This window comes from Perca flavescens, chromosome 12, assembly GCF_004354835.1.
Source record: "Perca flavescens isolate YP-PL-M2 chromosome 12, PFLA_1.0, whole genome shotgun sequence".
Classification (NCBI taxonomy): Eukaryota; Metazoa; Chordata; class Actinopteri; order Perciformes; family Percidae; genus Perca; species Perca flavescens.
Window position 1 is genome coordinate 32227400 of NC_041342.1, and position 13416 is coordinate 32240815.

A 13416-nucleotide genomic window follows, 5' to 3' on the forward strand; every position below is an offset into this window, starting at 1 on the left:
CTGTCAATCCAACCTTATGGGATGTACTTGGACATCTTGTCATTGTAAATGTTTGAGTTTCTTTAGGTGGTCTGTTTAGCCATGAAGGCTATCACTGCTCATGATGATGTTTGTTGATCTAAAAATGTAAAATGAACAGCTCTAAATGTTTGGTGAATATTTGTATCAATATATTTGTAGGTTGTTGTTTCTCTTTCATTGCATGTCTTCAATACAATATTTACTTGTCTTATTTCTACTTTTACTTCAATAAAATATTTACTTGAGTATTACACCTTCGTATTTTTACTTTTGCTTAATGACATGTTTTTTTTACTTGTAAAACCTTTTACTTTATTTTATTATGGCTCATAGGAGGTCGATTCTGTTTGTTTTCGACTATTTTTCAATTCATTTGAAGTGTTTTGTACTTAAAAAGTACTTGCTTTTAGGACAGTGGTGGCCTAGAGGTTAAAGAAGTGTGACCGGGATGTCATCTGTTCAATCCCCAGACCGACAGGATAAAAAAAAAAAAAAAGAATCTGGGTGGGGAAAGTGAAAGAGCAGTGCTTGTCCCTCCCTCATTACCACCACTGAGGTGCCCTTGAGCAAGGCCCTTAACCTCCAACCGCTCGAGCTGCTCAGTGGCCAGCAGATCAGACTGGGGTTGTACTGGGCAGCTTCCAGGTATGAATGTGGAACTGTGTGAATGTGATCAGGTTGTCGTTGCAAATGAGAAGTTGTTCTCAATCGACTTAACTGGATAAATAAAGGTTAAAAAAAATTATTAAAAAAATTCTTACAAATATTTTTTGAGTATTTTTTTAAATGTTTTCTCCGTGCTATCATGGCCCCCAAGGGTTTGTCATCATCCGAGACGTTGCTTTTTTGTGCCAGAGAAGTAAGACAACTGGACCAGAGAAGATTTGAACGTGACAAACGGCACAGATACACCTCTGTTACAGAGGACTGCATGTCCCATAGTTCTCTGGGAACCCTTTATGAATCCTTAAAAGTCTTGCTCAATGATGCTGTTCAGTCTGACTTTAAATAAGGCATAATGTTATACAGTAGATGCCGTGCAGCCCAACACTTGTCGAACTCTCAGAGCGTCAAGTCAGTCAAGTGGAGTTTCCAAAGATACTAAATATGTCAGGGTGACTTTAGGGAAAATGGGTATAAAATGATGCACAAGACATTGTCAAGTGGAACAAACTGATACAGACTATATTTTACTGTCAGACAGCGTGGAATAAGATGATTTGTTTTAAGCCTTAAAAAGAGAAAGCAGAATAAATCCGATGTTAAGTTGTCACTTGGAACAAAGGAAAAAATCCTGCACTCCCGTTTATTTCGGAGGGACCGAAATGTTAGTTTTCTGTAAATAAACGGAGATGCTGTAGCACGAGCAGCGTGCAGGATTTTATCTTCTGTTCCAAGTTGATGGTATTTTCCAACGCACATGCACAGAAGAATTTTTAGATGCGCGAATTGTTTCTTCAAAAAAAGTCACTTTTCTTAAGCCAAGCTGAACTTTAATCTCTGCTTTACAGTCGTCACGTTGTCAATGAGTTGGTAGTTTCACAGTGCAGGCAGCAGTCATATTCTTTGCCTTTAATATATCTCTCTATGGTGACTGTGTGTGTGATTGCAGGGCCCACAGTGCTGGAGGTGTTCAACACTCTGCTCAAACACCTGAGGATGAGCGTGGACTTTGAGCTGGGCGAGAGCTCGAGGAGAAACTCCAGCACCAGCGTCTCGTCTGGCCGCGGCAAAGAGAGCGAAGAGAGAATCGTCCAGAACGCCATCATCCAGACCATCGGTACCGCAGCTTTTTTGACTTCCTTATAGTGTTCTAATAACCACAAATCTCCAAAAATCAAATACTCCTGGACCCTCCAATACAACATGTAAAAAGAGCTGGTTCCAGGGCGTGCAAAATGAACAATATGGGTCAAGTATTAATCCCATTTTATGTCTAATTCTCGGTGTTAGGTATGCTCTATGACAAAGTTTAAAATGTATATACTGATGGTTCGTTTTTTTTTTTTTTTTAGCACCCAGAAGACAGAATGTGTTTAAATTTAAAAATGTGTTTGTGTTTGAGCACTGACTCATCCCTTCTTGCATCCTCCTGCCAGGCTTTTTCGGTGGAAACCTGCCAGACTACCAGCGAGCTGAAGTCATGATGTTCATCATGGGCAAAGTGCCGGTGTATGGGACACCCTGCCACACCTTGGACACCGTCAAGATTGGGTGAGTCACGTTCATTATCCCTCAGCAAACACGCTCACTGCCCCCCCCTGAAATCCTCCAGAACGTAGAGACAGTTTGGCTCCAAACATGTTGGCTGCACACAACAGCTGTTTTAGGCTATGATAGAAACACGGCCCTGGTTTTACTGCAACTGTAGGGCTGTCCTTTTATTAAAGAAATCGGTTACACTTCACTTGAAGGTATCTACATAAGAGTGACATGACACTGTCATGAACGCTTCTTTTAGTAAGTGTCTTTCGGTTTTTGTCATGAAAAGTTAGGGTTAGGGTTCGTGTGTCATGACTGTGTCATGAGTTCATAACAGTGTCCTGTCACTCTTATGTAGATACATTCAAGTAAAGTGTTACTAAGAAATCTTTAGTTGACTAACACTCTACGACCAATGGATTAGTTGATTTAAAGCTTTAGTGTGTAACTTTTTGATATTAATGAACGTCCGTTACATTCAAGCCGTTGCCAAATAAGACTCTCAGTTCCACACAACTCTCTCTGTATATTTCTCAGTGTGACTATGTTCAGAAGATTGTGGCGTCTGGCGACTTTCCCGCGCAGAAACTCGAGTGAAGATAATGACCTCTTCTGAAGAGTCCGTCATGTTTTTTTAATCCTCCGTGTCCTCCTTGGCTACTAGCAACTGCGTAGAGGAGGGGTGGGGGTGGTGCGCAATCACGTAAGGCTTGTATCATGTGGACATGCAGACAGTGTTGTGGTCATTACTTAGAATTCCTCATGGGGGTGGTGACAGAAACTACGTACTACAGCTTTAATCGACACATCTGTAAAAATCTGTAAAGCTGGGAGGAGGCCTCGGGGAAGACCCAGGACTAGGTGGAGGGATTATATCTCCAACCTGGCCTGGGAACGCCTCGGGATCCCCCAGTCGTAGCTGGTTAATGTTGCTCGGGAAAGGGAAGTTTGGGGTCCCCTGCTGGAGCTGCGCCCCCCGCAACCCAATACCGGATAAGCGGACGAAGATGGATGGATCTGTAAAACTGAGTTTCTCCAAAAAGAATTATCTATAAGCCTCACTTTAAATTGTGTGTTTACCAGAGATGCGCTCATATTTTTCTTGGAAAAATATTCGGTATAAAAAAAGCTTTAGATAATGAGGGTCGGAAAGAAACTATTTCTGTGGCGTGACAACACACACACACACACACACACACACACACACACACACACACACACACACACACACACACACACACAAGCTACGTTTACACAACAGCGGTCTCGCTAAAAAACGGAAAGGTTTTCCTTTATGTTTTAAAAAGTATGAGATTGCATTGCTTCATCATCTCCAGTCTGGCTCTGGCTCCACAGCGTTCGTGTCCAAAACGCGAGACACCCATCCAAAGTGAATTGTGTCTTAATCCGTCCTCACGTTACCTTCTGGACACCCTGCAGCGAATTTGAAAAGAAAGGAAAACAAGCTAATCCATCAAGCCTCGGGAGTGCAAGAACAGATAATCCCAAATCAAACGAACACCGTCCTCATCCTCTCTGTCTCTCTCCTTTTTGGGTAATTGCCAGAGGGGAAAGATGGAGCTCCGCAGCTAGTCGGTGTCACTGAGTGGAAGTCTGATAGTGCTGCACTCCCAACATTTAAACTGTCTACATTCAAGAGCTGCTGCAGCTGCTGCTACTGCTGCTTACAGAGTTTACACTGAGGTTACACAGAGGTTACACTGAGAAACAGTACTATTGATATCTATTGATCGATACTATTGAATGATTGTTAGTCGACTAAGAATTTCTTTAATCGAGCGCAGCCCTAGCTGTATGATTGTAGTTCCTTCATTAAAATGAGGAAGCTGCAGGTTTGGACGCTGCCATAACGTTTGCCTCAGCGTGGCCTTAGAGCTCCGTTTATATGGCCGAGCAGAGCGGACTCAAACTGATTCATAAGATTCTCAGAATAGCTGGCGATGAACCTAAAAGTTGACGACTCATTGTTTAACCCGTTAACCTGTGCGGCTCTAACGTCCTCTTCCTCTGCCGTCTCTCAGGCATCAGGGTACCAAGCGGATCCAGACCATGCTGCTCAGCTCCCTCATCATGGTGAGTCCTTCTCTTTCACCCTTCCACCCTTCACCTAATTTTACATTTCTGGTTTAATTGTAACTATAAGGAAGGGCAGAACTTCACTCTGGCTTCATGGACAAAGTAAATGTTGCCGCAAATAACAAACCCGAGCTTCCAGACCTCAACTCTTAAGTTTTTAAAGTGGTTGCCGGCTTGGCAACCAGGCATCAGCTTTAGGTTGCCAAAATTGACAATACGGTTGCCATGTTTTAAGCTTCGTATATTTGGAGCAATTCATTTTTTATGTAACTATACCACACATTGTAATAATGAAACAATGAGATAAATGGCTCACCATATAATTTCCCATCCCTCTCAAATAGGGGTGCAACGGATCCCAAAACTCACGGTTTTGAGTCTCTGATCAATTTTCGGATCACCACAAAAAAGGGGGGAATTTAAATGATAATTAAAAATGTAATAACAATAACTTTTAACAATAATCACTTCTTTCACCAGTACATTTCTGTTAAAAGACAAAAACAGTAGCCTGACAAGCCCAGATCCACATCCAGATGTTGGGTCTGGGAACTCACCATTGGCAGGGCTCAATCCGAGGGGCGGGATAAACAGTTGTCTTTCAAATTCCCACTGCACCAATAGGATAGCTCTACAACCAGGCAGAGCAACGCTAGTCAATTCCAAAGACCGCTGTTCGCCAGCAGCAGCAGCCATCTTCTTGTTTTCAAGTAGAAGGGAATTCACGCGGAACCGCCGCAACTTTGCCGTCATTATGTTAAGCCCCGCCCACTGACTCTATACACGATGTGATTGGCCTGACTAGAGTTTTTTTTTTCCAGCTCGCAAGCCAACGGAGAGTTGCTAGACTGACCCTGGCTGCAAATTACATTTGCTGCTGCTAGGGTCTAGATTTCTAGGCTACAAAAACAGTTGAGAAAAGGGTATTTCACAATAACTTTGAACGCACCACAAGGTTTACCAGTTTTAAGTAAACGCAACATTTAGTCCCATCTGTTGTGTTTTTCTGCCAACAGCAGTGACCAACTACTTTGTAAAAAAGATAGATGACATACGCTCTTCATTCTCCACCACACCTTCTGAAATCACCTTACCATCCATCACATCTAGTACTCTTTCCTCTTTCACCCCTCTATCTCCAAATCAAATTCTTACTTTGATTACCTCTGCCCGCCCAACCACCTGCCCCCTGGATCCTATCCCTTCTCACCTTCTCCAGTCCATTGCTCCTGACCTTTTTCCTTTCCTCACCCATCTCATTAACATCTCCTTGTCAACTGGCTGTTTCCCCACTGCCCTCAAAGAGGCAAGAGTGACCCCTTTACTCAAAAAACCAACACTCGACTCGTCTGATGTAAATAACTATAGACCCGTCTCCCTTCTTCCCTTTCTATCTAAAACTCTTGAGCGTGCCATTTATAATCAACTCTCTACTTATCTCAACCAGAACAACCTTCTCAATCCCCACCAGTCTGGCTTCAAGGCTGGTCACTCAACAGAAACCGCCCTCCTTGCTGTCACTGAGCAGCTTCACATCGCTAAAACAACCTCTCTCTCTTCCATCATCATCCTTCTGGACCTTTCTGCTGCCTTCGACACAGTGAACCACCAGATCCTCATTTCGACACTCCAGAATCTGGGCTTATCAGGCTCTGCGCTCTCATTGCTCACATCTTACCTGTCAGACCAAACCTACCGGGTAACTTGGAGAGGATCTAGCTCAGAGCCTTGCCCACTCAAAACTGGGGTTCCTCAGGGATCAGTCCTGGGTCCCCTCCTCTTCTCTCTGTATACCAACTCCCTCGGGTCTGTCATTCAGTCGCACGGCTTTTCTTATCACAGCTACGCAGATGACACCCAACTAATTCTTTCCTTTCCTGAGTCTGACACTCAAGTAGCAGCACGTATCTCGGCCTGTCTAACTGACATCTCTTCTTGGATGTCCACACACCATCTGAAACTCAACCTTGACAAGACTGAGCTCTTTTTCCTTCCAGGGAAGGGCTCTCCTACCCAGGACCTGACTATAACAATCGACAACTCTGTGGTAGTCCCCACACAGACTGCTAGAAACCTGGGTGTGACACTTGACGACCAACTCTCCTTCACTGCCAACATTGCTCCAACCACCTGATCGTGCAGATACATGCTGCATAATATCAGAAGGATACGTCCCCTTCTAACGCAGAAGGAGGCTCAGGTTCTGGTTCAGGCTCTAGTCATCTCACGTCTAGACTACTGCAACTCCCTCCTGATTGGCCTGCCTGCATGTGCCATCCGACCCCTGCAGCTCATTCAGAACGCAGCAGCTCGACTTGTCTTCAATCTCCCCAAGTTCTCTCACACTACACCGCTCCTCCGCTCTCTTCACTGGTTACCAGTGGCTGCCCGCATCCGCTTCAAGACACTAGTACTTACATATAGGGCCACGAACGGATCAGCCCCAGCTTACATCCAGGACATGGTCAAACCATATACCCCAACCCGCTTACTTCGCTCTGCATCAGCCAAACTGCTTGCTGCCCCCTCACAGCGAGGGAGAACTAATCACTCAACCAAATCCCGAGTGTTCACTGTCCTGGCTCCTAAATGGTGGAACGAGCTCCCCATCGACATCAGGATGGCTGAAAGCCTACCCATTTTCCGCCGAAGGCTAAAAACACATCTCTTCCGACTACACCTCGGATAAAATATAAAAAAATAAAAAATAAAAATAAAAAAACTCTTGAACCTGCACTTTCATACGTTTCTTTGTAGCTTTGCTTATTTAAAGCTAATGTACTTGAACTTACTACTTGTTTTCTAGAGTTTGGACCTTCTCAGTTGAATGCACTTAATTGTAAGTCGCTTTGGATAAAAGCGTCAGCTAAATGACATGTAATAATAATAATATAATAATAATAACTCTTCAACGACTCCTTCTGTTTCATTATCTTCTTCTGGGAGAGAGACGAGGAGGCACAGGTGGCACCAACACACCCAGCAGTGATTCACACACAAAAACAAACACACACAAACACACACGAGTCATTGCAGCAGTTTACATGCATGCAGCATCAGTGTCCTCCAGTTTGTGTATGTCCTCGCATTATAAAAAAAAATGTATGTATAGTTTTATCTCTGTCCTCACAAGCTGTAAAGGCCCTAAAATGTTACTACAGTATGTCTAGTGTGGACTCGGGCAATTACATACTTCAAGCTTTCCTCCTTCAATTAATTTATTGAAAGCATTTGACATTGACATGTTTTAATTATGTAAAGACATGTTCAAGGAGTTCAGATAGAGCCTGTATCAGAGCCATATTTAGTTCAGATAGAGCCTGTATCAGGGCCATATTTAGTTCAGTGTGTTATATGTCACTGTTTTTGGTAGCCTACTGTACTTAAATGGCCAGTATGTATCAAATCATGATTCATATTTTTCCCTGAGTCGTCCAGGCCTACAGAGATGTGTTTTATAGAAAGGAAACAAAGATATGGAGCCTTGCTATTGAGTTTTTGTTTTCTTTTGGATCAGATCTTAAAAGTCATCCAATTTTGAATAAAATGTCGTAGGGCAGGCAGTCCATGGAGCTCGTCTTTCTTTTGCAGAGCACTCACACTGACGTACCAGTTTTATATAAAAGCTGAAGTTGCATGTAGATCACAGGCCCCAGGAGCCATTTTTATAGCACATGCATATGTTCCAAATCTGATGTAAAATCGCCCCCCCGGCTGTTCACACTGATCATAAATCATCAGATCTACGTGAGGAAAGGTCAACATCTCAGCTCAGGTCTCAGCTGCGTGGGAACGTAACCTTTCAGCCGTGCTGAAGTGTTGAAAATCAACGACCCTCTCTGCAGATTAATCTCATCTCACTGTGATGAGTCGGCTCACACCTTCCTCCCCCTTCTCCCCCCCTCTGTCTCCCTCAGGTAACCTCTGGCTTTAAGTCCAAGTCCATGGCCGCTGCGTTGCCTTCCCCGTTCCTGGATCCACTCTTCTCCATCTCTCTGATGGAGGACAGCGAGCTGAGGCAGCTGGTGTTCGAAATCCTGCACAACATCATCGACCGCCATGACAACCGCGCCAAGCTACGCGGCATCAGGTACAAAAGTACACAATATAATAATAGTGATCACTTTTATTTATAATAGTGATCACTTTTATTTATAATAGCGCCTTTCATGAAACCCAAGGACACTTTATAGAATTACTGTGGCTAAGTTAAGCTAAGGGAGGTTGTAGGCTGTGGTGAACAGCTGGTGTTTGAGGAGTTTAGCATCGGATTTTCCAGAGGGATGGGGCTGCCACACTATATACATGAACTGTATCTCCATTCACTGCTCATGTTGTTCTACATGCTGTGTACTTTGTTAAAGGGCCCATGGCATGAAAATGTCACTTTATGAGGTTTTTTTTAACATAAATATGCTTTCCCCCAGCCTGCCTATGGTCCCCCAGTGGCTAGAAATGGTGATAGGTGTAAACCGAGCCCTGGGTATCCTGCTCTACCTTTGAGAAAATGAAAGCTCAGATGGGCCAATCAGGGATCTTCTCCTTATGAGGTCATAAGGAGCAAGGTTACCTCCCCTTTCTCTGCTTTGCCCGCCCAGAGAATTTGGCCAACCCATGAGAGAGAGAGACATCATGGCTTTCAAACGAGCGATGCATGGCAGTTGGTCAAGACCACACCCCCCTCCCCCCTTCTCCTCCTCAATAGCTACAGACCCAGAAATGGTACATCCTAAGGAAAGCTCATTGTGGGACTGGCTCTAGTGGCTGTAATTCTGCACCAAGGCTGAATTTCAGGGAAGAGATTTCAGATACAGTATTAGGGGACCACTAAGGTCTATATAAAAGAGACTTCAGATACAGTATTAGGGGACCACTAAGGTCTATATAAAAGAGACTTCAGATACAGTATAGGGGACCACTAAGGTCTATATAAAAGAGACTTCAGATACAGTATTAGGGGACCACTAAGGTCTATATTAAAGAGACTTCAGATACAGTATTAGGGGACCACTAAGGTCTATATAAAAGAGACTTCAGATACAGTATTAGAGGACCACTAAGGTCTATATAAAAGCATCCAAAAAGCAGCATGCCATAGGACCTTTAATAATATCAGTGTCTAATATTAGTTTCAATTAAAGGGTGATTGGGTATTTTCCAACCTGGACCCTTTTTCCCAATACATTTGTGTGTGTAAGTGACTAATGCGAACAACATTCTTTGTTGGTCCAGTATTAAGCGGCAGTTTATAGTTGTAAAAACTATACAAAACTATATTCACGTAAAGTACAAGCACCTTAAATTGACTTGTGTACTTGAGTCAATGTACTAAGTTTTGTTTTGTGTGTGTCTCTGGTGCAGAATCATCCCTAATGTTGCAGCATTGAAGATTAAAAGAGAGAAGATTTCCAAGCAAGACGTTGCATTCATGAAGAAGGTAGAAAATCCTAAAAGTTACTATTTTTGTATGATATCATACAAATTGGTGTACATACATATTGTGTTAAGTCTATCCAATATGTCCTATATGATTGAATATCCAGCATGGCCAGCAGCTCTACCGTCACATCTACCTGGGCTGTAAAGAGGAGGATAACGTCCATAAAAACTTTGAGCTGCTCTTCACCACGCTGGCCATTCTGACCATCGAGCTGGCCAACGAGGAAGTGGTCATCGACCTCATCCGGCTCTCCATCGCTCTGCAGGTAACCGCGGTTAGTCATCGCAGCACATCTCGCCCATATGATTTGGTGGCATTTTGTTGCTCATATTATGTGTATTTTCAGGTTCATAATTGTATTTAGAGGTTCTATCAGAATAGGTTTACATGGTTTAATTTTCAATAAACACCATATTTTTGTTGTACTGCACATTGCTGCAGCTCCTCTTTTCACCCTGTGTGTTGAGCTCCTGTTTTAGCTACAGAGTGAGACATCTCATTTCTGTTCCATCTTTGTTGGGAGTTGCACATGCTCAGTAGCTAGGTAATAATAATAAATAATAATACATTTAATTTGTAATGCACTTTTATATTTATGCAAATCTCAAAGTGCTACATGATAGTGCTAAAAAATAAACACACATAAGGACTACTACACAGGTAAGGACTACTAGCCAGTCAGAAGCAGAGTATGAGGGTGTGTCCTGACAGTACCTAGGTAAGGACTACTAGCCAGTCAGAAGCAGAGTATGATGGCGTGCCCTGACAGTACCTAAGTAAGGACTACTAGCCAGTCAGAAGCAGAGTATGAGGGTGTGTCCTGACAGTACCTAGGTAAGGACTACTAGCCAGTCAGAAGCATAGTATGAGGGCGTGCCCTGACAGTACCTAGGTAAGGACTACTAGCCAGTCAGAAGCATAGTATGAGGGTGTGCCATGCTAGCAGCTAGGTGAGCATTATAACGTGTGTTCCAAAGTGACCACGTTGGTCTCTGAAGTAAAGGCTGGACTACAATAGAGCTGTTTGGAGCAGTTGGTGAACAGTTTTTTCTGTTGGAGATGGTAAGTCCCTTTGGGGGGGGTCTTTGGGCTTTTTCACTTTGTAAACCTATAACTTGCACAAAGTATATAACACAATAAAGGAAAGGGGAAAAGCCAAAAAGAATAATATGAGCACTCTAAACATTTTGCTGTGCTTTTTCATGCAAAAAGGAAACAAAGCTATGACATTTAAACAGAAAAGGCAGAATTCATCAGTTCTGATGATGAATTCATAAATAGGAAAGCGTTTATTCATTGGAGTGGTTCCCCAAAATCTTTTCTTCAGTAAAAGTTTATTATTCAAATGTCAAACTTAACATAATTATATAATTGTGTGGCATAAAATGTCCTCAATAAAGCACCAGCAGAAAAAGAAGATAAGGCGCAGTTTAGTTGAAGAAAAGGGAGGGAAAGGAAACGCAGCAAAGACAGAAACAAGTAGGATGAGATGGAAGTCAAAAGAGGAAAAAAAACAAGGCAAGAAGAGTAGGAGTTTAACATGTTTCTTACACATCTCTTGTCAGAACGTTTTGTCCTAAAACTTAATTAACTTGGGCACTAAACATTCATTTGTGAACACAAGATAAAGAACACAAGATAAATGATGATATTTCGGGAACTCAAGGGCCTTTGAAAGTAGAAAGAAAGAAACTTGAGATTAGATTCAAGTTTATTGTCATTGTGCAGAGTACAAGTTACAGAGACAGCGAAATGCAGTTTGCGTCCAACCAGAAGTGCAAAAAAAAATCAGAAAAGTATATATGCCATGCGATATATAAGTATAGACAGGTGGTGCATAGGCAGGACAGGTTGGGTAAATGTTTTTTTTCCTTTTGGGCACTTTTTTCAGCATTTTTATCGCTTTTTCTGCGGGTTTTTTTTTTGTTGACATTTTAAACTTTTTTTTGCACATTTCTTACGATGTTTTTGATGTTTTTATCACTTCTTTCAACATTTTGGACACTTTTCCCAACTTCTTTTTGACATTATTGTCACTTTTTTTTTTCTTTACATTTTCCGCACTGATTTTGACATCCCATATATCTGATATGTTTTTTTTTTTTTTTTAAACGGGTCAAATTTGACCCGAGGACAACATGAGGGTTAAACCTTTTGGAGTTTTAAGATTTTCAGCTGAAATGTAGAATATAAAGTCTGTAAACTGCAGCTCTCTCAGATGAAAGTAGAGAAGTAAAAAGTACAATATCTCCAGCTGACATAAAGTAGAACGTCTCCCAAAATGGAAATACTCCACATGAAGTTACCCCCCATCTTTGGTTGTGATAATATTGTGATACTTGATTCAACAACCTTTTAATCTCCAGCATCCCTGATGTGACGATGGTGCGTTCAAGGCTCCAGGTGTCCTATTTCCGTGGTTAGATGACGAGTAGCTGCGCTGTCGGCAGCAGAGTTCCTTAATGTCGTTAAACCGGAGGCCGCGTGCCGCACGCCACTCTAATCAGACCTCCCACACACCGAAGAGAGGTGTGAAAAGACTCTGCTCACATCGCCAGCTTCTTGTTTGTGTGGCACGCTGAGATCTTACCGTTTGAGATCCCAAATGTCGGAGCATTGTAGACGAAAGGCAAACAACCAAAATACACATTTAGGTCTATTTTACTACTTTGTCCATTTGTGTCTGTAGACAAGTCGTAAACGCGCACACACACACAAAATCTGCCTTCACTGGGAATACTTTACACACGGCGACCAAAAACATTGTTTTTTTTAACCAAAATACACATTTAGGTCTATTTTACTATACTTTGTCTATTTTTATTTCTTGGATTAGATATTGTGTCTGTAAATATTGGTTTTCAATAAAAAACAAAATCAGAATTTTCCAATCCACATCTTTAAAGGTCTCGTTCTCAGACTCTGAACCAGAAATCTCCACTTCAGCAGCACTCACACACACCAAACGTTCCACTTTCATTCCTCTCTATCTCCTGAAGCTTTCCACACAGGGCTTTGTTCACATACAGTATCATTCACATTCTCGCGCACCCCCGTTTGACAAACAGTCTTACAACAGCGCGTACAACAATGCCTCATTGCCAACGTGTTTGCTGACGTGTGATTGGTTCGTGCAGGACATGGCTCTGGCTAACGAGGAGAGCATGCCGATGTTCATCCGCTGTGGCATCATGGCGTTGGTGGCGGCGTACCTCAACTTCCTGAGCCAGATGATCGCAAACCCTCCCTTCTGTCAGCACGTCAGCAAGGTGAACCACCGACTCGTTCTGACCTCACTGTCGCTCCAAATGTTGACCAAGCTTCATCGTTTTTGAGATCTTGATGAATGTTAGAGATCACGTTGTAAAATGGGTCAAACTCGTGTCAAAAAAAATGTGTTTGTGTCTAAGTGACTGATGGGAACAACAATCTTTGACATTGGTCCAGTATTAATCGAGACAGAAACAAGCTACAGTGTAAGTTAATAGGGCAATAGTCCAGCTTGTATTTACCTTCATAAAAGTGCTCGTTTTGCCGCTGACAGGCTCAGATTAAAATTCTAAGTGTCTGACAAGATTATGGAAAGGATTTCTAAGGAGGTCAACCTTTCTGTTAAATTGGTAAGATCCTTTCTTTTAAACATAAAACCATCTGTG

At 42.5% G+C, this 13416-nt stretch overlaps 1 protein-coding gene across 3 annotated transcripts in view; it reads left to right on the forward strand.

Annotated features, from left to right (window-relative positions):
• Window positions 1-13416, forward strand: part of efr3a (EFR3 homolog A (S. cerevisiae)) — a 153624-nt gene that overhangs the window by 126927 nt on the left and 13281 nt on the right. For all 3 annotated transcript variants that reach the window (XM_028593429.1, XM_028593428.1, XM_028593430.1), the window contains 7 exons: window positions 1634-1801; window positions 2121-2235; window positions 4266-4317; window positions 8238-8410; window positions 9682-9757; window positions 9864-10025; window positions 12898-13029. In XM_028593429.1, the coding sequence (XP_028449230.1) occupies window positions 1634-1801; window positions 2121-2235; window positions 4266-4317; window positions 8238-8410; window positions 9682-9757; window positions 9864-10025; window positions 12898-13029 (878 nt within the window). The remainder of the gene's footprint in view (window positions 1-1633; window positions 1802-2120; window positions 2236-4265; window positions 4318-8237; window positions 8411-9681; window positions 9758-9863; window positions 10026-12897; window positions 13030-13416) is intronic.